The 22,829-nt window shown below is 33.8% G+C and overlaps 1 protein-coding gene across 3 annotated transcripts in view; it reads left to right on the top strand.

Moving 5' to 3' along the window:
- The window catches only part of LOC121419162 (TOG array regulator of axonemal microtubules protein 1-like), a 55,807-nt gene extending 32,978 nt beyond the window's left edge, over positions 1-22,829 (top strand). For 2 of the 3 annotated variants that reach the window (XM_041613497.1, XM_041613495.1), the window contains 15 exons: positions 6,197-6,307; positions 8,785-8,936; positions 9,968-10,231; positions 11,053-11,293; positions 12,116-12,221; positions 12,678-12,824; positions 13,471-13,663; positions 14,629-14,777; positions 16,658-16,816; positions 17,118-17,244; positions 17,816-17,928; positions 18,758-18,959; positions 20,000-20,216; positions 20,978-21,064; positions 22,205-22,829. In XM_041613497.1, the coding sequence (XP_041469431.1) occupies positions 6,197-6,307; positions 8,785-8,936; positions 9,968-10,231; positions 11,053-11,293; positions 12,116-12,221; positions 12,678-12,824; positions 13,471-13,663; positions 14,629-14,777; positions 16,658-16,816; positions 17,118-17,244; positions 17,816-17,928; positions 18,758-18,959; positions 20,000-20,216; positions 20,978-21,064; positions 22,205-22,461 (2,525 nt within the window). In that variant the 3' untranslated portion in view covers positions 22,462-22,829. The remainder of the gene's footprint in view (positions 1-6,196; positions 6,308-8,784; positions 8,937-9,967; positions 10,232-11,052; positions 11,294-12,115; positions 12,222-12,677; positions 12,825-13,470; positions 13,664-14,628; positions 14,778-16,657; positions 16,817-17,117; positions 17,245-17,815; positions 17,929-18,757; positions 18,960-19,999; positions 20,217-20,977; positions 21,065-22,204) is intronic. The other variant, XM_041613496.1, reaches the window with a different exon arrangement.

Below are 22,829 nucleotides of genomic sequence, written 5' to 3'. Positions count from 1 at the left end.
AAATCTATGGTTTGGTTTCTTTTTTTTAAATGAAAAGAATAACTGATGCATCATTTGTTATTTTCAAAATCCCTTTATTTTACTTTATTACTACGCATCATGTACATGTAGGCCTCATTCACAAACCTATCATCTTTCATTTAAAGCTCTTTCTTATTCAGAACTTGTTTTCATATTTTCAATGTTTAATGACCTTCCCGATTACCATGGCAATGCAAAGAGGATTATACGTTGACGTTGTATTCTTTATGTATCTTCGGATATTTGCAGTCCAGTTGGATTATTTACATTGCAATATTTTTCTTGATTGAAATGATGAATTGACATTTTAAGGCTTTATAAAATGGTGGATCTGTTCCCATTTTCATCTTTTTATGTAAATATATCTTTATTCTAACAAAAAAGTTTGAAAGGGGTATAATACAGTGTGTATACTATGTATAGATATCAGCATAGGTTGTGGTAGTTGACTGGTTAAGGATGTTTCTACCCCCTCCTCCACCCCTCTCTTTCTCTCTCTCTCTCTGTTTTGCTGATACAAAGATGCTCTTTTGTACTATTCCTGTTTTCCCCCTTTCATTACCTCTTGACAAAATGTCAAACCTTCAATCGTCTTTCAATTTGTGAGCTGAAACAAATCTAGCAGAAATCATTGCAAACCAACTCAGGTTTAACATTTAAACTGATGAAGCTTGTGTACTGTAACAGTGTTAGTGAGAGCAGGGGTGGATCCAGCTTTCGCCAATGGGGGGGGGGGGAATTTACACCCACATTTTCCCTGATCTGCCGCTCAAAGATAATTTTTGTTTGTTTCTTTGAAGGGTTAGTCCGACTAGTCACTTTTTAGCTTTATTCTTATAAAGCAACATGAACAAGTAAGGATTTTACAAGCACTATTCAAATAGTGCAATTGCGAGCTAAATTTTTTTTAAATTTCCTGTATTTTGTCTTGAAGATTGAACATTTTGTGCAATGTTTGTTATCCTGAACAAGCTGCAATAATAAGATAATTACCGCGAGCGTGAAGCATGAGCAGAACTTTTTAATATCGGTTCTGGCCTGAAAAGGGGGCCTGTTAAGGACTCTTTGCAGTTAGCCATAAAGACGTTACATAGTTCAACGATTAAATAATGCGAGAGCGAAGCGCTAGCTGATAATATTTGACTTTCCGACCTAAAAAATTGACATTCTAAGCACTTTGTAATTTTGAACAGGATTCAGACCTAAACACGGGACACTATTCATGTTTTGTAAATCATGAAATGGATGGGCAATTGGTCTTCCTACATTAATAATTTGAGCGCGATATTGGGATATGAAACTGGAAACCTAAGCACGTTTTAAGTAATGAACCAGCTGCGTATCTTAAACGTTCGTGCGAATGTTTTAGATTTAGACCTTGAATCTTGGCATTCTGAATACATTTTTTTAATCATGAAAATCAATAATGCAAATGCGAAGCGAGTGCTGAAAATATTTGATATTCCAATCTGAAAAGAGATCAAATTAAGCATTATTTCAAGCACTATGTAGGAAATTGTGCAGTGGATGTGGATCGCACTTAAAGAAATGATGCGAGCGCAAAGCGATAGCCGATATTTTTAAATATTATTTTTACCTAAGACCACGACATTCAAAGGACATTTTGTCATCATATGAAAATGATGACTATCTTCCTATTCCTCTTCCTAAGTGCGAGATATTCCATTCTGAAAAAAAGGGACAATTTAGTTTGTAGGAATTCATGAGAATTTTTTTGTCTTATTTATTAATCTAATAAGCCTTATGATATATTTCTAACAATTAATGCAAGCACAAATCGCAAACTGAATTTTTTTATAAACTATCATGAAAAGTTTGAGCTGTTGCTTCCTTTTTTCCGCCAAGTTGAAATCGGGCTACTAGTATGTCTTTTTCTTACGGACTACTTTAGCACATAGTAATCCTGATCCTACCTACTGTGCAGAGATACTTGGCTGATGATGGCGTGTTGGAAACCCATGTGCAGGAAAATGACTTTGATAGGTGCACAGGTGCGGTAGCGTGGTTCGGGTACATACCACTGCGAGTAGGGCTATATGGGGGTCGGTCCGGCCGTTACGAGGCCGTAAATTAAACATGGTTAATACCTCCTTCTTGCTCTCCTTTCTGTTTTTCAGAGTTTCTCTCAAGTTAAAAAGGATACTTTTTGTGGGGGGGGTGCCCCCCAAAAAAGGGGGGCGGCTCAGACCCCCTTGGATCCGTGCCTGGAAAGAGACAAAAGAGTTGCCATGAGATAGAAGAAAGCATGGAGAGAGATAATAAGACAAAGAGGGAGAGGAGTAGTAGAGAAAAGGAAATGGATAGGGGGAGAAACAGGGTTAGAGGGATAGGAAGAGGGGAAGGGGGAGAGGGAAGGTGGGGGGGGAGAATAAAGAAAGGGAGAAAAAGTGTGAAAGAGCATAACAGACAAAAAGTATTACTGTGATTAAAAGCCTGTCTAAAGCTTCAGTTAAAGGGACAATAATGTGAATTGTGCTTGAGTATCATTCATATTAATTAGCATTAATTATGAAAAAAATTATTATTTGGTATCAAGAAAGCTCCATTTACATACAGAGATTGTATCCTCAAATTATCAGTCCATTACATGATTGAGAAGAGGTTTTATATTTTTTTGAAAATGACTTGGCACCTGATCAAACAAAAGTTGTTAATGTGGAATTTCTAGAATTAATCCATTAGAAGTTATTTTTGTTCACACCTTTTATATTGTTTTAGATCATACATATATGATTTAGTAATGAATTAGAGTAGTGATATGTACTTTTTGGTCATTTACTGGAAGTAGATATTTAAGCTTGAAGATTAATCAGTACATGTATAATTTAAGAATACACATTGCATTGAAGTAAGACATACATGTGTACATAGGTGTTTAGGTATGATTGAATATGATTACTTCACATTTCAGCATATATCTTGTTAACTGTATGAGTGAGAGATATGGGCATGCATGTACATGCATATGAACATATGATAGATATGGTGGATCATAAATTATTCATGGTGGACATATGACATACAAATCAGACTATTAGTTGATATTGATAGTGTTCACGGTGTTGATTACATTGGCCATGAGTGAAGAATCCATGGAAACCATGAACAATTATATTTGCATTTGACAAACTGTATTTTTCATCATTGTTAACGGCTGCTTAGTGGTCTGACATAATTTCTGGCAAATACATTTTTAATGAGTATAGACATTCTGTGTTTTTTTTCTCATCACCCACTTTTCATTTCTATTAGCAAGATAAAATGAAATTGATGGAGTTGTTTCTTTATTTGAGAAATTGAAATTAATGATGTAAGGATTTAAGTCACCCAACCCCCCATAAAAAATAGAATTAAAACAAAAAACAAAGAAGAGAATTTAGGAAAATCAGAAAACTAAAGAAATTGATTAGACCATCAATATCAACACAACAAAAATGCATTATGTACATCTATATTGCACTGAACAAGTTATAAATCCTCTTGTTTATGCATTTGAAAATTAATAATTCTATGCATGTCATAATAATGATTGTAAAAAAAATGGCTGGAAGTGAGAGTCATCCATATTAACATGACCATTTTGTTTTCAAATGGACGGGTCATTGATTTAACCATGATGATGCCATATGCACATACATGATAACCTCAATAACATTGAAAGATCTTTACACAATCTCTACATGCTATGTGCTTTGTATCTCTGGAATATTAAGTGGAAACTTGAAACAAAGGGATTATGAAAAATAAACAATAGATTACAATAATGTCTCTTATCTTAAAATATCCAGTCATTTTCCCAAATAAAACACATCGAGCTAAAAAACCCAAAGGTAAACTAGAACTGCACATCGACTTTCCAGGATTTAAGTGATATATCATCTTTTGCGCTTATTTTTTGTTTTGTAATAATATTTATTAATCATTCAGTTCAAAATCAAAGTGATGGTACATTGTAAATTATTACAATTCAATATTAACAAAACACTGTTCACAAAAACAAATAATTATCCATAATACAAATAATCGTACAAAATATCATGGTATTAACATATTCATATACAGTGGATAAATTCAGTAACAAAAATTAACCATTCATAACCAATATAAATTCACAAAATCATACAATAGTTATGCAGAAAATTGATTGCTCAACATTGATTAAACTGAATGAAATTTACAATAAAAAAAAAAGGAAAAGGGTTCAAAGGAAACACTGCTTGTACCAGTACGTGATCGGATGATATCGATCGATATCGCACAGCCCTATTTTTAAACAAAAACAATCAAAGCAAAAGACAGGAACAATTACAAGGAAAAAACAAAACAAACATAAACAAAAACGAACCAATAACAGACAGGACTGAGGTCAGTTTACAGTGACAGTGATCGATCAATTCCATGCATGGGCAGACGTGGGGCACCCCTCCCTTTCCCATCCTTTTTATTTTGGTTGATGTTTAAAACCTTTAAATATTCCCATTCTTTATTGTGTCGCGTTAACTTATTACGCTCTAATGCAATTTTCTTCTTCTTTGCTAATAAGTAACTTTTCCTTTATCTCTTCAGGAGTTGGTGGTTTTCCCTTCCCCCTCCCTTGATTAAATATTTGATTAGCAAAGCAATATTAATGTCTGATCATGAACTGCTTCTTTCAACTCATGGCCTAACTGACCGCAGAAGAGAGGATCAAAGGAGACAAATAGGAAGAGAATGTTATTCAGAGCATAATGACGGACACATGTTATTGAATTCATTAACTAATTGATGAGTGTCCATATCTAATAGGTCCATGCTAAATCTAAGGACAGAGAAGATGCATAGTAATGTACATGCATTATTGATAAAGAAAATGGTAACTTCAAATACACATTAAAGGGGAATCCAACCCAAATAAAAAATTGTTTTTATAAGGAAAAGAAAAATCAGACAAGTTGATAGGTGAAAGTTTGAACAATATTGGACAAACAACAAGAAAGTTATGAATTTTTAAAAGTTGTAAATATTGGTAATCACTATACCCATGGAGACTTCAAATTGGCCGAAATGTCATTTTTCCCAAAAGTTTTATTTCAAATTATATTTTTCTTTCATGAGGACATAAAACAATATACTACCTGGGTTATATTTAGATTACTGCCCCAGGGGAATGGGTACTTTGGAGAAAACCACAAATCCCTGATAATAAAGTACATGGCCTATGAGAAAGTTGTCCTTGCCCCTTGTCATAATTTACTTACTGAGTTGCCAATTTGAAATCTACATAGTATTAGTGATCTCAATTTTAAAGCAGCTATAACTTTCTTATTTCTTGTCCAATTTCTTTCAAACTTTCACCATTCTGTTTAATTTATTTTTCTTCTTCCCGACACAACATTTTATGGCCAAGGCTGGATTCCCCTTTAAATATATATAAAATAGAAGGTTTTGGATTTATTTGTGAGATAGTAATTGGCTTATAACTTTTTTGATGAATTGAATCAGTAATAATGGCATATTACTGATAATGGAATATGAAAAAGATTTTAGAATTGAGGCTTGATAACATGTTTTCCCTTTTGGCCGTGATATATACATGTGTAGAGTTTCAAAAAATGGTTAAACTCAATTTATTTGTGATTAAGTTTGTGGACATGATAGAAAAGATGACCACTTAAGTGGGAAGATAAAAGCTTTATCAAAATTCATAATGAATAAAACTGTTCATTTGTAATTTTGGATGGAGAGTGAAACAAAAAGAATTAAGGTAGCGAGAAGTTCAAGCCCCCATTGATCTGTACCGCCTTCTCGGTTGCATTAGGGTATAGCACAAGAAGAGGAAAATCATTCTATTTTCAAGGATTTGATATTCTAATTCAAAATCGCATTTACGCATTTACATCAGGCTTACCACTTCACCAGTTATCTTTCCTGATGATTGGCTATTCTCTCTAGTTTTTTAAGATCCTCTTGTCTGCATCAACCAAAATAAAAAGTATTCAATGACTTGGAAAAAATCCTCTCTTCTTTCAATTTAAAACAAATTTATTTTCTGAGGAAAATGCATTCATTGTTGTGCCTTTGCATTGAGAGACTGACATTATTCTGTCCACATTAACTCATTGTTGATTATTGTTTTTATTTTTGTTGTAATTGTTATTATTATTTCTATTCTCAGGTTCTATTCTTTCTCCTCTATCAATGGCGTCATTACAACATCCTGGTGGAGTTGATCTGGATGATAATGGAGCTTTGGTAGGAGAGGACTTTGCTATGGTTATCGGCAAAGGTAAGAATTTCACAATTTATGATCATATTTACGCATAATTGTAAAATTAATTATTTGATTTACTTTCACATTTATAGATTCTATTTCCATTTACGTATAATTACAAAAATATGTAATGCATTACAGCATATATCTATTAGTGCTAGCCTTAAAGACAGGGTTACTGACTGATGGATTGTAGAATTTCATTTTTAATAATAAAAGCTGGATTTAAAAAGCGTTGCTATTATTACCCCGGCTTTAGCTGTGCTGCCATGTAGGTGCTGAAGCATTCAAGAAATTTTTTCCTACCGGGTACCCATTCACCTCACCCGAGTTGAGTGCAGCACAATGTGGGTAAATTTCTTGCTGCAGGAAAACATGCCATGGCTGGTAATGAGAGTCATAACCACTAGACCACATGCCCCCCAAAATATATTCATTAAAATTATCTTTTTGATTTGTATTCTGACCTTGTTACCTTGCCTTTTTGCAACTTTCAAACCTGTGAATTTGATTACAATGCATTAGACCATGGTTCTGTCATTTTTAGTGCATTAGGATTTCAAGAGAAGTTTAATTGAAAATATGATATGAAGCGACTAACTCGTACGTATACGTGTAAGCTTCTGCGAATATATGATTAGTACTTCATTTAGCTATTGTCTGATCATTATGGTCAAATTATTTTGAATGTAGGTTTGTCATTGCCATCCAATGATTAGTTTGTATACCCACCATGTGTAAGGTCAGAATCTCTATCACTACTGCATGTTTGTGATGTACATGTAATTAATTTGCTTATTCTAGTTTTAAACTTTAACAGACATTATATACCTCTAGTAATCATAAGATTGAAATAAATATTCTTCCAGATGAATTTGGCCAATGCCATTATTGTGCACATAGCATTTTTTTTTTTTTTTTTACAAACTCAGTTCAGGATTGCTAATGATATAAAATATTTTTTCACATAAATAGTAATCTGCAAAATGTAATATTTTCAAATTTCCAAATCTGTGATGGTTTTGTGAATAAATGAATAACATTATACATACATTGTATGCGGGCATGCAAGGATCCGATGACAGGGGTAATAATATGTCTGTAAAGACGTTGTTCCGATGTATTAAGCGCTATATAAATGCGGAATATTATTATTATCCAATTTAGAAGAATTCTGTACTTTGTTCATTTAATGGTGCCATTTATGGGGGTTTTGAATCAGTGCTAAATTTGTAAGTAAAAAATTGGATTACAATGTTAGATTACGATACATTATTTTGCTTTCCCATGACCTTCAAATACTTAACCCATATTGGTTCATATGAGTACCCTAGGCAAATTTTCATTTATATTACAATTTTTATGTTTGTTAATACACATGGCCATTAATTGTTGCTTCCTTTTCTTTCCCTTTTGAAACTTTAATATCCTGAAAAGAAGAAATATGGCACATTCTCACATGCCAACATTCTTTCTCTCCCTTTATCAGAGAAGCCTCTCTGTCACTACTTTGCTACTCTGATGTCAACTATGATGATAATTGAGACAAATGGCTATTAGCATCTATTTAAGCAATCTAGCACATTAGTTAATGGACTATATATGTGTCCTTAATGTGTGATAGATGGGACCTATCGGTGCAGTCAATTTCAACTCATTAGCATTGATTTTGTGCACACATTTGAATGGGGATGAGATGTACTTTCCAAGAAAGCAAAGTACGCATGAGATCATTCCTATTGCATATTGTATCATTCTTATTACGTCACGTGCAAGACACCCACTATTACTTTATGATGGTCTGCCAACAAAGTTTTGCCGACTTGATAAGCTGAAATTATTGTTAAATGGGTTGTCAATTTATCTAACTTCCGTCAAAAGGCTTCTGTTACATGTACTTTAGTTTTCTCAAAATCAAATTAGTGCTAGCGTATTTGATTCATAATGCAAGTACATCTGCTAAAGTGGTATAAGAGAGAGTGATATTGTGTAAAATAATAATCTACTAGAGAAAGTATCTAAGCCAGGTTTGCATGAATCTTGGACCCTCTTCTCTGTGAAATGAGTTTATTTAGTTGTTATCATTCCACACGGACCTTAGATGTAGCTGATAATGAGATTCGCTGTAATTATTCTTGTATGAGTGGGCAGTTTTAATGAGATTACTCGATGATTACCTCAAAAGGTCTTCACTTGGAGTGGACAATAGAAACCTATTGATTGTTTAGAGAGCTGAGTCAATTAAATTTCTCATTTCTACCTTGCACTATCCAGCAATGTACAATGCTTGATGGTAAGAAGTGGAGAGTTGGTTTTGGTTTCTATATTCCATTAAGAAAAATTCGAATTATTCATTTTGCATGGGAAGAAGACAACATATCTTTCTAATACCATTGTTATTTGACTTTGTTCTTTTAATATTCCAGCATTTTCTTTTATTGTAAGTGAATGAAAGTAATCTCAAATGTGCCTAACTGCTTTGTGTTTTCCAGGTATTTTGGGTAACGATGCTAATATAGTAGAGTACCCACGATCTAATGGTGGAGAGAAAACAATGAGGAGAAAAGAAAGTCATGAAGATGGTGCTTTACCTGAGGTTATTGGTCTGCCGGTACGACATGATGAGGACAGTCCGGAAGAAAATGTGAGTCTTCCAATCATACAGATTAAAATTTCACAACTTTTTTAAACACGCATGATTTTTTTCTTGTCCAATTTTCGTTCAACTCTCACTGAATTGCTTCTCTAATTTTGTACATGTAAAATAACTTTTGATTTTGGGTTGGATGTCCCTTAAAGATCCAAGCTAAAAATGAATTAGAACAACATTATACAATTAACACTCTGTCCATCTGATCTGAAGAAAGGAAATAAAATTATCATAAGATTGAAAACATAGCTGAGAATTTAAAGTATATTTTAGTTGTTGATTTGTTCCATAGTATTGTATTTTAGTTTGATGTTCACCTTTCTCTTGAGGCAGAAATGATATAATAAGGAAATTATCCTTCCATGAAGTCATGCACTGTTGGTAGTCTTCCGGAGGTCCATGTACCGTATCCTTAGTCTGGATACAGACTTTTGATAAAACGATAGAAAATATTTTATGAATTTCATTTTTTTACAATCATCAGAAAATCTCATTTTTTTGACGCATACTTTATCACTTTCTTATTCAGCAATATATTTGTGGTATGAATGGTGTAGAGAGCTGCAAAAGATTTTGTTTAGATTATATGAGTCAAATAATGGATGAGTCCTAGTTACAGGTTGATTGAATTCATGCTGGAAGTGGCATGTTGCTTTCAATATAAAGGTATTGTTCCTGATTCAATTATACTGAAAATAGATTAATGTTCATACAGGTCATCAGCTGACTTTCCTTGTTCATCTGTTTTCATACTGAAGTTAACAAAATATACTCATTATTTGCTCAGACAAATCCTTGATTCCTAATCTAGTGCTAATATAGAATCAATCGGGCACTGTAAATAATTTTCGGAGGAGAGATTGAGTGATTGATTTGGGAGGAGAGATTGTTTACCTAGAGTCATGCAATTATTCTCAGAACCTGATCATTATGTTCATTTTGAGCTAGGATGTGCTCCAGGACTGAACAGCATGCTCATGTTATATAATATTGTATAACATAGATATGTATCTCGTTATTCCCAGCAGGACCTGTCTATCTCCCTTTCCAAAGCTACAATGGATAGAATGGCAAGAAAGCAGATTGAGAAGAAAGAAGAGATCGAGCTGCGCAAGGCAGAACGTAAGGCGGAGAAGGAACGTGCTGATGAGGAGAGACGGGCTCGGGATGCAGAGAGACAACACCTACAGAAGGAAATCGCGGCCCAAAGGAAAGAGATGCAGGAACGCGAGAGGGAACAGCAGCGATTGGATTATGAAAAACAACAGAGAGAGAAGGAACGATTTAAGGTATTTGAGATTAGGAGGATAATTGTTCTTAGACTGATTTCTTTTTAGGTAACATGCAAAAGTAGAATTGACAGCACTTGGTTATTTGCTAATTGCTCACATGTACATTTTATCAGTTGGTTATGGAAGGAAGAATAGAAAAAGTTCAATAGGTTTGGAGATGCAATATTTCCATTCAACATTTGCCAAAGATATACAAGTATGTTTCATGTGTAATAATACCCCTTTCTTTCTCGAGACATGAAATCATAGATAGATAAATGGTATTAGATTTTTCCTCACATTGCAGTTAAACTGAAATGCATTTGACTTACACAATTAAAAAAAAAAGTATATATTTAATTAATTACATTTTACAGTACAATGTTTAAATGTGTAGAATAAATGATGTACTATATCCTTTAAACCATTGTTCTTATGATACAATTAAAACTATAAAAACTACATTCATATGTCTTTGCATATTTCTAGGATCGAGAAAGATATATTCAGAAAGAAGAAGATAAAGGAAGGGATCAAAGTTAAAGAAGTTAGATAGAAAAACGGAAGAAAATGTTGATCCTCCCTGTTTTTAAATCATGAGTACACAATAGTGATATCATGCAGGAAATGTCATATTGTGTCTACTCTAATGAGAACAGAGCTCTTTATGTTAGTTGAACATCAAAGACAATGATGTATCTGTATATGTGTGAATTAGGGCTCCAGTATGACAGCTATCAAGATTAAATAGTATCAGCGAAATGTCATTAAGGATAAAATGCTCATCCAATCATATTGAGAAGCTATTGGAATAACTATGTGCAATATCTTGTTTGTAGGAGGAGAGAGAGCGCCAGAGAGAGGAGAGAATGAGAGAGAGAGAGGAGCAGAAGAGAGAACGAGAAGAGAGGTTACGGGAAGACAGAGAACGTCAGAGGGCTGAACGAGAAGAAAGGGAACGACAGAAGGCAGAAAGAGAGAGGATAAGGGAGGAGCAGCAAGCCAAGGCTAGAGAGAGACAGAGGGAGAAACTAAAGCAGCTTGAGTTAGAGGGAACCATGGATCATGATGATGGAGGTGGTGAGTTCATATCTTCATATGATAGCATAGTTATTGATCCCTGTTGCTTTGGCTTACCACTTTATAGGAATGGGGATAGGATATGATGCTTCATTCAACATCTCATGCCATTATTCTGAAATGCAGTGTAGCTTATTCTCATGAGTTTACTTAAATGTTGATACAAAATTTGAAATACATGGGTAGATCATTTGGACACTATATGGTTTTTCATGAGATAATATGGAAACAAAAACTGGCTCATTTTTGTGATTTGTTTGAGAAGTAAGAGAATTTTGCTCCAGTCTTGAAATTGATTGAAATGGGAAAAGTAAATATATTTTACTGTATTTGATATGTGTGAGTAAATTGGGGTTAATGATGGAAAAATAAAATAAAATCCTGAATACACAATAATAATAATGATATAGAATTTATATAACACATGCATCCACCTTGTTGGGTGTTCAGTGGATGGGCACCCTGTACACGATTTTATTGTCCAAAACATTTGACATTTTAAAATCACTTCAAATGTAATTTACAAATAAGTCTGTTTTGGGGAAAAAAATTGTTATTTAATTTTTGTTTAGTTGAACATTTGATTTCATGCAAAAGTCATCATCTTTGCATAACATCATATAAATTCAGTTGAAAGTTATAATTATTCATATCATTTAAAAACACCCTTTTGCCATTTATGCAATTACCTTTTATTATACAAGTTACAAAAGGCTACTGTTTTTTTTTTCACTTATTGAGCTGAATTATTATGCTGGATGTAGATTGCACAAAAGTGTGGAATTATGCTTAAAAGTTATGATTCTTTTTTCATCACATCAGATCTTGCAATCAATGGAGCCCCGTTAGATAGCAGTAGACCTAGTCCCACAAACAGAGTAATATCTAAACCTCCAGCTGCTACACCACCTAAGAAGAAGGGCAGTGGGTAAGTATCCAGAGCTTGAGAGGTTATTCAATTCTAGCTGACTTGTTTTAGAGGGGAAACAATAACATTTTGTTCTTGGGCATTTCATTTTAGAATACACTGTTCTTAGAGCAGTATTGATGCTTTATTTTTTTGTGTAGGTTTCACTTATTTTTATGGTTATTCCATTCATAACTTAATAAATTTAATCCCTAATTGATCCCTTTTTCCTCAAATTGTCAACATCATTGCTTTTCTTTCATTATTGCATATCCAAAGCATATGTATCTGAATGTCAGTTTTCATAGGAAAAATGTGGCTTTAACTTTTTTTATCACATTGCCATTTTCAGGATTGTGACTACTTGGCCACTGATTTTGTTTCTGTTTATAAAAATACCAGACTAAATGATAGATGGTATGTAATCTCAATGTATTCAAATGATGTAACAAATAACAATATTTTTCCCCTGAATAGTATATCTGTGACCAAGAATTCAAGTGCACCACCTCAAACTGTGACGTCACCACCAAGAGATGATGCTCAAAGCAGAGAAATGAAACCAGTTCATAATGTAGATGTAGCTATCAAAGATTCTCTGAGATTCCTTGGTCATGATGACTGGTAAGATACCTTACATTCTGCCCCACATTATATAAAATTGTGTAACATGCTCAATATAAGAAAAGTATATCATTCAATTTCTGAAGATATTCTCTTTATCAATACAGAGGAATGCATTGGTTTTCCTCTTATTTGTAAATAGATAAATTGTAAATAAATAAATGAATAAATTCTTTAATGAGTGGGAAGAGAGTCTTATTTGTTTTTTGTTGTTATATTTGGAAACATTCTTTTTCAAACTGTTGGAAAAAATTACACCTTTATCATATTTGAGAGATTTTTTACATACCGAAAAGAGGATTATAGACCAAGCTTAACAATATTCTTAGTTAGAATTGCACTTTTATATTTTTTTCCATTTGAACTTAATTTATATTGTTTAACGAATATATCCTTTAAAGAGTCAACATGGTAATGAATTGATAAATGAAATGATGTCTTCTTATTTACTGATTAGTTCTTAATGTGATATGAAATGAATTCTGAGAATTTGATATCATATTCATTATCTCAATATCCTTCATTGCTGCAATAGTAATTGTCTCACTAATCATCAAATTGCCTCTAAATGACCTTTGTTTTGTTTTGGATGGGTTTTTAATGACAATCTATTTTCTATTTTTTTCTTTTTAATCTTTCTCCTCAGGGAAATCAAATTAGATGGTTTGTTCATCATTCAGCGGCTTGCTTGTTTCCATAGCAATGAACTAGGAGGTCAGCTGCATGCAATGGTAGTGGCTGTTCTAAATGAGGTTAAGAATCTGAGATCGTCAGTGGCAAGGGCTGCCATATCAACACTTGGGGAAATGTTCCAATCATGTAAAACCAGCATGGATAAGGTATGTATGGAAGCTGTTTGAAGGCCTAATCCACGATATCATCAAGTTGATGTGAATGAATATTGAAAAATCAACCAAGCATAATACAATTTTCTGCTTTAAAATAAAAAAAAGGATGAGTTATATATACACCAATAAAAAGCTGCAAAAGACATATGATTCTTATATTTGTCAAGGAGAGTCACCACCTTAGAAAGTACTTGGCTGGTAAGCAGTGAAAATGCATATATTCGTTTCTACTTCTCTTCTGTCTACCTGTCTACTGATGTTGGGTCTTTTATTGGTTGTTAAATGATCTTTAATGATTTCTCTTGTGACTCAATTAGAGATATGACACTTATCATCATCTCACAGTTTCCATTACTTACATTACAATAATGACTTCATTAATAGGCCAATTAGTAATTGTTTTAATAATTTTTTTTTATGAATAGACACTTTGTTTTTGTAATCAAGATATGACAAATGTGCAGCTTTTATTCGGCTTAAAGTGAATAAATAATTGCATGAGCTGGGCGTATTTCTATTCATTGAAAATGGTTTGATTAGGGCCCCTTAACATGAAGTAATACAATCATGCTTACCTTCAATTGCATTTTAGTAGATTATTTGTGAGTGACTTAATATTTAGAGAAATAAGATAAATCCTACAATTGATTGTATCCTTTCTGTAAAAGGGTCAAGAGAAAATATACTTTTAACCACATTCCATCGTTTTTGAGGTTATACTTTTTTTGCATTATCTTGTGGTATGTTCCTCTTCGGGAATGAATGAAGGGATTATGTACTTACAAAAATTAAGAATACAGTGTATTATCATTATTTTTTCATTAGTAATCAATCCTTTCACATTACCTTGTTCACAAGCAAAGTAATCTTGTACTCAATCCTCTGTTCAACATTAGATCAATATTCTTTCAATTGGTTCAAATAGATTCATGCATTTGATGTATTTATCTTGTCAGGATTTGGATCAGATCTGTAGAATCTTACTACCCAAGGCTGGTGAGAGTAATGGTTTCATTCGAGAAGATGTTGATAAAACATTAGAAGCCATGGTAAAGAATGCAAACCCACAGAGAGTTTTAGGATCACTGATCACGGCAGGGGCAAGGTACACGCAAATCATTCAATTATGATGTATTTGGATTATTTTTTCTTGTATTTTTTCTCCACTAGTACTTAAAGATATTTCAATAATAATGATATTGATAATATATAAGTTATTTACAAGGTACTACCTCTCAAGTGTACCAAACATTTTTGTCTCACCTGCGAAGCAAAGTGAGACTATAGGCGCCGCTTTTCCGACGGCGACGGCGGCGGCGACGGCGGCGGCGGCGGCGGCGTCAACATCAAATCTTAACCTGAGGTTAAGTTTTTGAAATGATGTCATAACTTAGAAAGTATATGGACCTAGTTAATAAAACTTGGCCATAAGGTTAATCAAGTATTACTGAACATCCTATCAGAGTTTCATGTCACATGACCAAGGTCAAAGGTCATTTAGGGTCAATGAACTTAGACCATGTTGGAGGAATCAACATCGAAATCTTAACCTGAGGTTAAGTTTTTGAAATGTCATCATAACTTAGAAAATATATGGACCTAGTTCATGAAACTTGGACATAAGGTTAATCAAGTATCATTGAACATCCTGCATGAGTTTCACGTCACATGACCAAGGTCAAAGGTCATTTAGGGTCAATGAACTTTGGCCGAATTGGGGATATCTGTTGAATTCCCATCATAACTTTGAAAGTTTATGGATCTGATTCATGAAACTTGGACATAATAGTAATCAAGCATCACTGAAAATTTTGTGCAAGTTTCAGGTCTCATGATTAAGGTCAAAGGTCATTTCGGGTCAATGAACTTTGGCCGAATTGGGGGTATCTGTTGAATTACCATCATAACTTTGAAAGTTTATTGGTCTAGTTCATTAAACTTGGACATTAGAGTAATCAAGTATCACTGAACATCCTGTGCGCGTTTCAGGTCACATGACCAAGGTCAAAGGTCAATGAACTTTGGCCGAATTGGGTGTATCTGTTGAATTACCATCATAACTTTGAAAGTTTATGGATCTGATTCATGAAACTTGTACATAAGAGTAATCAAGTATCACTGAACATCCTGTTCGAGTTTCAGGTCACATGATCAAGGTCAAAGGTCATGTAAGGTCAATGAACTTTGGCCATGTTGGGGTTTTTGTTGAATAACCATCATATCTCTGTAAGTTTATTGGTCTAGTTCATAAAAAAGGGAAATAAGAGTAACCATGTATCACTGAACATCTTGTGCGAGTTAGAGTAGTATTCAAAGTGAGCACTGCTGCTATATTGAACCGCGTGATGCAGGTGAGACGGCCAGAGGCATTCCACTTGTACTTAATATTACATTTATTTTTGAGAAGCCAGTCTTCAGTATATTGTTTAATTCTATTTTGTAAAGCACATATGGCGTTTCAACCTGTTTTGATTTCTTTTCAGGCCCAATAAGTAAAATATTTTTATCATGAATTTAACAGGATATTTATTTGGAAATGATTCAAACACTTTTATGTATTTAAAACACACACACATTTCAGTGCTTGTTTGTTTTAGTTATTTTAATACGGGATTAAAAATAAACAAATTTTCTGTTAGCCATAAGACTGTTTTTCAGGAAGTCCACATATACAAATCTTACGAGATGAAAAAAAACTTACTCTAAGCCGCTGGAGTGTTTTTCAGCAAGTCCGTATATACAAATCGTACAGGGGAAAAAAACTTGCTCTTAGCCGTTAGCCTTTTTTCAGCAAGTCCGCATATACAAATCATTACAACAATACAGAAAGATAACACAAAGTAAGTTCAACATAAACATAATAAACACGACAAAACTGAGAAATAGATAGATTGATTTTTTTTTTTAAGTTTTAAAATAAGAATATATATTTAAGGAAGGCAAAATGATTAATCTGTTTTTGTTTTTTGTTTTTGTTTTTTTTAGTCATAAGAGCTCAATGGTACGCAAGACAACGAGTGTGTTTCTAGATGCTGTAGTAGAGCGTATGGGACCAGGCAGGATTCTTAGTGGAGTGAAAGACGTCACTGATAAGATATTACCTGTTACTGCTCAGTTAGCCCTTGACAATGGACAAGAAACAAGGTCAGAGAACTTTAAAATGCTACTATTGCCTATTGGTATAGCTTCATGCTATTTGTAGTAGTGATAACAATTATGATGATGATGATGATGATTTTGGTGATGATGATGGTGGTGGTGGTGACAATTCAATTACTAATGCTGATCATGTCAGCTAGAATATATCCATCAAATTTATAACCATCTTATGTAAATATTTCAGTACAATATCAATATTAGCACTGTTTTGTATCCTTTCCATATCAGCATGCTTCTCTTAAATCTTGCAAGAGATCAAGATGTGTTTCATTTTATTTGACTACAGGTACTATGGTAGGAAGATCTTATTCAATCTTATGCATCATGAGGACTTTGATCGATTGATTGAGAAACATGTTCCAGCTAAGAACCTAAAGAGCATCAAAGACATCTTGGAGAACCTTAAGAACAAGGTAAATGTGGACAATAATATACCAAGGCCCTGTTACACAAAGCTCAGTGTTCAATAGTAGGTCTGATTTTTACAATTGATTGTATTGATCATAATGTGCAGTCAGACGTACAAATTGAATGCATGATCAGTCGCCTTGTCTTGTGTCATTGACCCCAAGGGGGTTTGTTATAAAACTGTTCATAAGATATACATTTTATACATGACTGTTGACTTGTTGTTCTGGTAAAGAAGATACTCTAATTTTTTCTGTTTCAACATAGTAGGAGTGAATTACCTATAACCCTAATCAAATCTTTACAAGTTTTAAACTTTGCATTCAGATGTTAACAGCATAGATTCGGATCTTGAAAGATCAGGGCTCCATTTTATGAAAAATTGATATAATAGCAAGTTTTGCTGGAATGTCAACTACCATGGCAACAGTGAAAAGTCTCCTTTTTGATTGACTCTTCCAGTGAAAGGTGATATTTGAGCAACAGTTGCTATCATAGCAACTTTTTATGAAATGAGGCCTAGATGTCAACTTGTGCTGATTTGGGTTATATTCATTTTATTCTGTTCTTTCACAGGGTCTTGGTGAGGTCCCATCAGATACGTCATCTGCGAAAGCTCGTCGTAGCAATCCAAATAGTCGGGCAAACTCTGGGTCTCAGTCGTATTCTAGGGATAGGAATGACTATAGGTAAGTTTGTAGTCACTATACAACTCACCTAAGGCCCTGACATAGTGGTAAATGATTTCAGGAAAATTTTATGTACCACACATCTACGTCTCACCTACCAGTCAAATTTTGACTACCGTCTCTTTGAGATTCTGATCACTTAGTAGTAGCACTTTTATTTCTATAAACATTTTTGGTGTTAATTAACTTTTTTTCAGCTATCCTACATGTGATTTCATTTGTTTGACCTGTTGTGCATCAAAGTGCAAAGTTAACTAGTCTGTAGTTTACGATGATATGCAGTAGTGACAGGAAGTTAAGTTGGCAGCCATATTATATGATAGTTTTAATTGGAATGATTAGAGATGAATCGTCTAAAATGGTGTGATTGTTTTTTTTAATTGCTTTAGCTAGGATAATGGGGGGGGGGGGATATCAATGGGTGTCAATGAGTCTTCTCCCACTTCCCCACTCTCCATCTACCTAGAAATAATTGTCTCGAAATAAAATTGGTGGCAAAATCAGTATGCCAATATTCTATTTGAATCAGTGTGTTTCTGAAAATGATAGTAGATTTTACTGAGTCTAAGCAGACAGAAATGCTCATCCTTTCCAGTCACATTCCTTTTTTCCAAGGTACTTTATAACATGAGAGAAACATACATATTAGTATGAGAAATATTTGTTGTAGCAAGTCAGTTTCAGATGGAGATGACATTCTGCTGCCTTTTATCAGCAAGATCTTTAATAAGGAGAGTCCTTCCTGAAAGTTTATCTTGCAAATATTTTTTTTTATGTGTACACTCCATTCCTATCATTTTCCTAACCTCTGTGTCATTGTTACATGCAGTGAAATGGATGGCACCCCTCCAAGCTCAGTTAAGAAAGGCAAGCGGTCTAGCGGAGGAGTACGAGGTGAAGAGAATGAGACTATCAAGAGTCTTTGTGAAGGTTTAGGAGCATCTGATTGGATGTCAAGGTTACAAGCCATTGAGAAACTACAAGCTATGTGTGAAACCAATCAAGATATGGTGGATGCTAGCTTAGTCAGAGTAAGTTTAACAAGGAGACATTTTCCATAATTTCTTTGATTATTAGTGCATCATGAACGCTGCAACAGGATAGATTTTGTGTCACCTGCTTATCCTATGATCAAGAGTAGAATTCTAAGAACAATATGATAATATAATAAATATATTTAGAAAATGATTTTGACAATTTTTTTTGTGGCCTAGTCATGGTTAGCCTGAAAGTGAAGTATGCCATAAGATGTAAATAAGACACAAATGTAGTTTATCCAGCTATCCAGATGACTGTTGATGAATTGTGCAAAATGTATTATACTATAGTGCTATTTGTTATTTAAAAAAATTAAACAATATAACCATAATGATTTTATATGACCAACAAAAAGTAAAAATGGTACACCACAAAAGGCGACCGCACATCTTACGATTGGTCTGCAATCCGATTTCAGAATGAAATGAAGTAAAATTTTCGATGCTAATATTGAGACTTGGAATATCTTACTGTGTTATGTTCCAAATCATCGACGAATACGTATGATCAAATCTGTGACTATGCTATCATCCTTTTTAAAATAAAAGCGAATTTTATATATAGTCTTAATGACTTCATATCAGTCGTATGATTGGCTACAATTTGAAACTAATTTGGCCTTTACTCCAGAATATAGGTTTGCAATCTTTCAAAATGGTTATATTGGTATTCTTTCAATTGATTTTAACCTCAAATAAAATGATATGTTCCATTCACATTTTCAGAAAATGAGCAAAATGCGATTTGTTCCAAAATTGGATCGTGAACAGTCGTAAGGTGTGCAGTGGCTCAAAGAGTCCAATTAGGTTGAAACCTTAATTCATTTGTTTATTGCTTTGCAACATTGCTCTATTAGAACTGTAGGTAAATGATTTTCTATTATAAGTATGGCTAGGAGAAATGTTGTCTTGGCTTTTGTACTCTAAGCTTTTTTTTTAAACCAATTCAGCAATTGCTAAATAACAAGATTGAAAAATATTTTGAAAGGTTAAGTATTGACTGATTTTTTTCTTTCTGCTCCTTTTTTCCCCAGATATTTGATAAGTTCATCTCTCGGTTATCAGACTCAAACAGTAAAGTGAACATAGCTGCTCTAACCACAATGAAAGACATTGTACCTCGCCTTGGTGAATCCTTGCAGGCTGTCGTTAATAATCTCATCCCTATCTTAGTCCAGAACCTTGCTGCTAAGAACCCCAGTATTAGTCAAACCAGTAATGATATCCTTGATCTCATTCTGGAACATGTTGGTAAGTATTCCTTCAATTTATGTCGTACACCGACTTCCAATAATCACATTTAATGTGTTTAGCCTTCATGATGCACATATAGATTATGCATTGCATATTGTCCCTTCTTTCCCACGCTCCTCTTTATTACCCTATCTGTCTTGCCCTTCTCCTTTTCACTCCCTTCTCTTCCATCTTTTCACCTCTCCTCCTTCCTTTCTCCCTTCTACCATGGTATTTGAGCAATATTATAAAGTAATCAACTCTTGAGCCTGACTGCCATATTTCATTTTTAAATTCATCTAATGGTCTGCTCAAGCCATGATAATTTGTGTGTACGGACTAGAAATCATATACAAATCATTTCATGAAAATCACACATTATCATATAGGGATGGGATGTACATACCCTATGGAATTGCCCATTTACCCGAGACGAGCCATGCAATATAGATACTGTTTGAAAATATTAGACCATGCTACGCACTGCATGAAACGACTATGTGTTACTTGCAATAATTTGAGTTAAATTGTTGAATGGAAATGTTGGGAAAGAAATATGTGTTTATATGTGAATTACAAAAAAAAAACAACAATCAAATAGATCAGTGTTTATTTGAGAAATAAAAAGTTATCAGGAGCAGTTTTACAAATACAAGACGTTTTCATTGTCCTGTTAGGCAGAAGCCATATTGTCATTTTCTACTGGTACATATTAATGCATGTAACATTGTGTATAACCCTAGTGTAATTGATATTGATTATATTTGCTGTTCATACAGATATGCTGGTATTAGTTCAACCATACTCCAATGCTACTCAGTATGGCAACGTGAGAGCAAGACCAGCAATGGTTGAAAAGCTGTCTTGTAAGTAGACACACCAACCTTGTCATCTCAATAAACCATTGTACCTAATTAACTTCTTCATTTACAATGGAATGAAAAAAAATTTACCCTTCATGCATCATATCAAGTACACATGTTTGTTTACCTGTATGGAAATCATAGTCACGATCAAACTCCAGTTTGAAGTAATTTGAGTTTGTGTTGTGTATGTTAGACTGGTGCTCTGGTGTCATTTATACTTGGTACACATTTTCAATTTCATGGGCCATGCTATGAAGTAGTTTTTACTGAACGGCCTTAATCTGGTTTTGCTAAGGAAAGTCATGTACATCAAGCAGTTGATATTCAATTTATCTGCACATTTGGAACTAAAAACTACAGAAAATTTGCAGAAATAACAACTTCAATAGATGTATTTACCATTATTGCATTAAGGAATGAATAATAATAAACAGGAGGATCATATGGAGTAAATACAGTTTAGATGTCTTTTTTCTTCCTAGAATAATATTATAGACCAAGACCCATGACATCAGTTATTTAAGTAGAGTTCAGTATACATGTTATTTATGCTGTTTTCTTGTCCTGTAATATGTTTTGATGAAGAAAAAAAAAACACAAAACAAACATGGAACAAGCTGTAGGGAGACCAATGTCCACATGTCTAATCCCAACTTATAGAGAGAGGGTTTAACACAGTATCATTAGAACTGTACTTGTGTATGTAATCAAATCACCACCTACGTACTTGAAACCCCCTCTAAATGCTTTGCAGGTATAACCATCCCCTTAGTTGATGATCTTAGTAAGAGAAATGATATATCGAAATCCTGGTTTCAAATCTCTTGTTTAGAAAACACCTGTTTAAATTTGGGCTGTAGGGTTGCTGCCAAATATTTGTTTCTGAGACATTTAGTGATAATGATACTGTTACTATATTCTTCTTTTAGAGATTTTAAACTTTATAGTAGTTGTAGTTTCCAATTGTTGTGCAGTACAATTCAAGCAGAATGGATGTTCATAACACTTGACAAACCAAACTGATGTACCTACTTTAATTATATTGAACTGAACTTAATTATAAATGGATGTATTCTTAACAAGGTATGTGCTGTATAAAATAGAGGGTATTAATAATATGTTTTCTTCAACATCTTTCAGACCTCGTGACCAAGGTGTACCCCCGGAAACAACAGACAGTTGTCAGGAACGTCCTACCTGTTCTGTGGTACCTCCTAGGCAATATGACAGGAAGTGGAGCGGTACCAGGCGGTTCAGGCAACCTTCGAAGTGCCACAGGAGTCCTAGCTAACAGCCTCTATGAACAGATGGGTGAAGTCTTACTTCAACATGCTCACAACCTACCCCCAAGGAATGTCAAGACACTCAAAGAACTTATCGAGGAAGTATCTACGTGACATAGGTAGCCATCTCTAACTGTATTCTTTAATTGTTAAATTTGAATATTTAATTAAGAAGTAAGGAACAAACTATTAAAGGAGAAGCTTGCTGAATGATTTATTTGATCACAGACATTCACTCTATACCTTGATTTTTGTGATGCAGGTATTAAAAGTTGTTTTATAGTTTTGGACTTAGTTTGTCAAAGAATATCTCTATATATTTCAACCAGGTTTGATCATTTGTTAATGACTGAATTGTACTTAAGTTTATTTGTTAATTTTTCTTTTATTTGTAAGACTTGATCATGATTTTGGATAAGGTTTCAATAACTGATATTTCCATCCCAGCTGCTCTTTATCCATGTGTAAAATGAACCGTCCAA

Source organism: Lytechinus variegatus, chromosome 7 (assembly GCF_018143015.1).
Source record: "Lytechinus variegatus isolate NC3 chromosome 7, Lvar_3.0, whole genome shotgun sequence".
NCBI lineage: Eukaryota > Metazoa > Echinodermata > Echinoidea > Temnopleuroida > Toxopneustidae > Lytechinus > Lytechinus variegatus.
The sequence above is the reverse complement of the archived record's forward strand: the minus strand, read 5'-3'. Positions and strand labels throughout refer to the sequence as shown.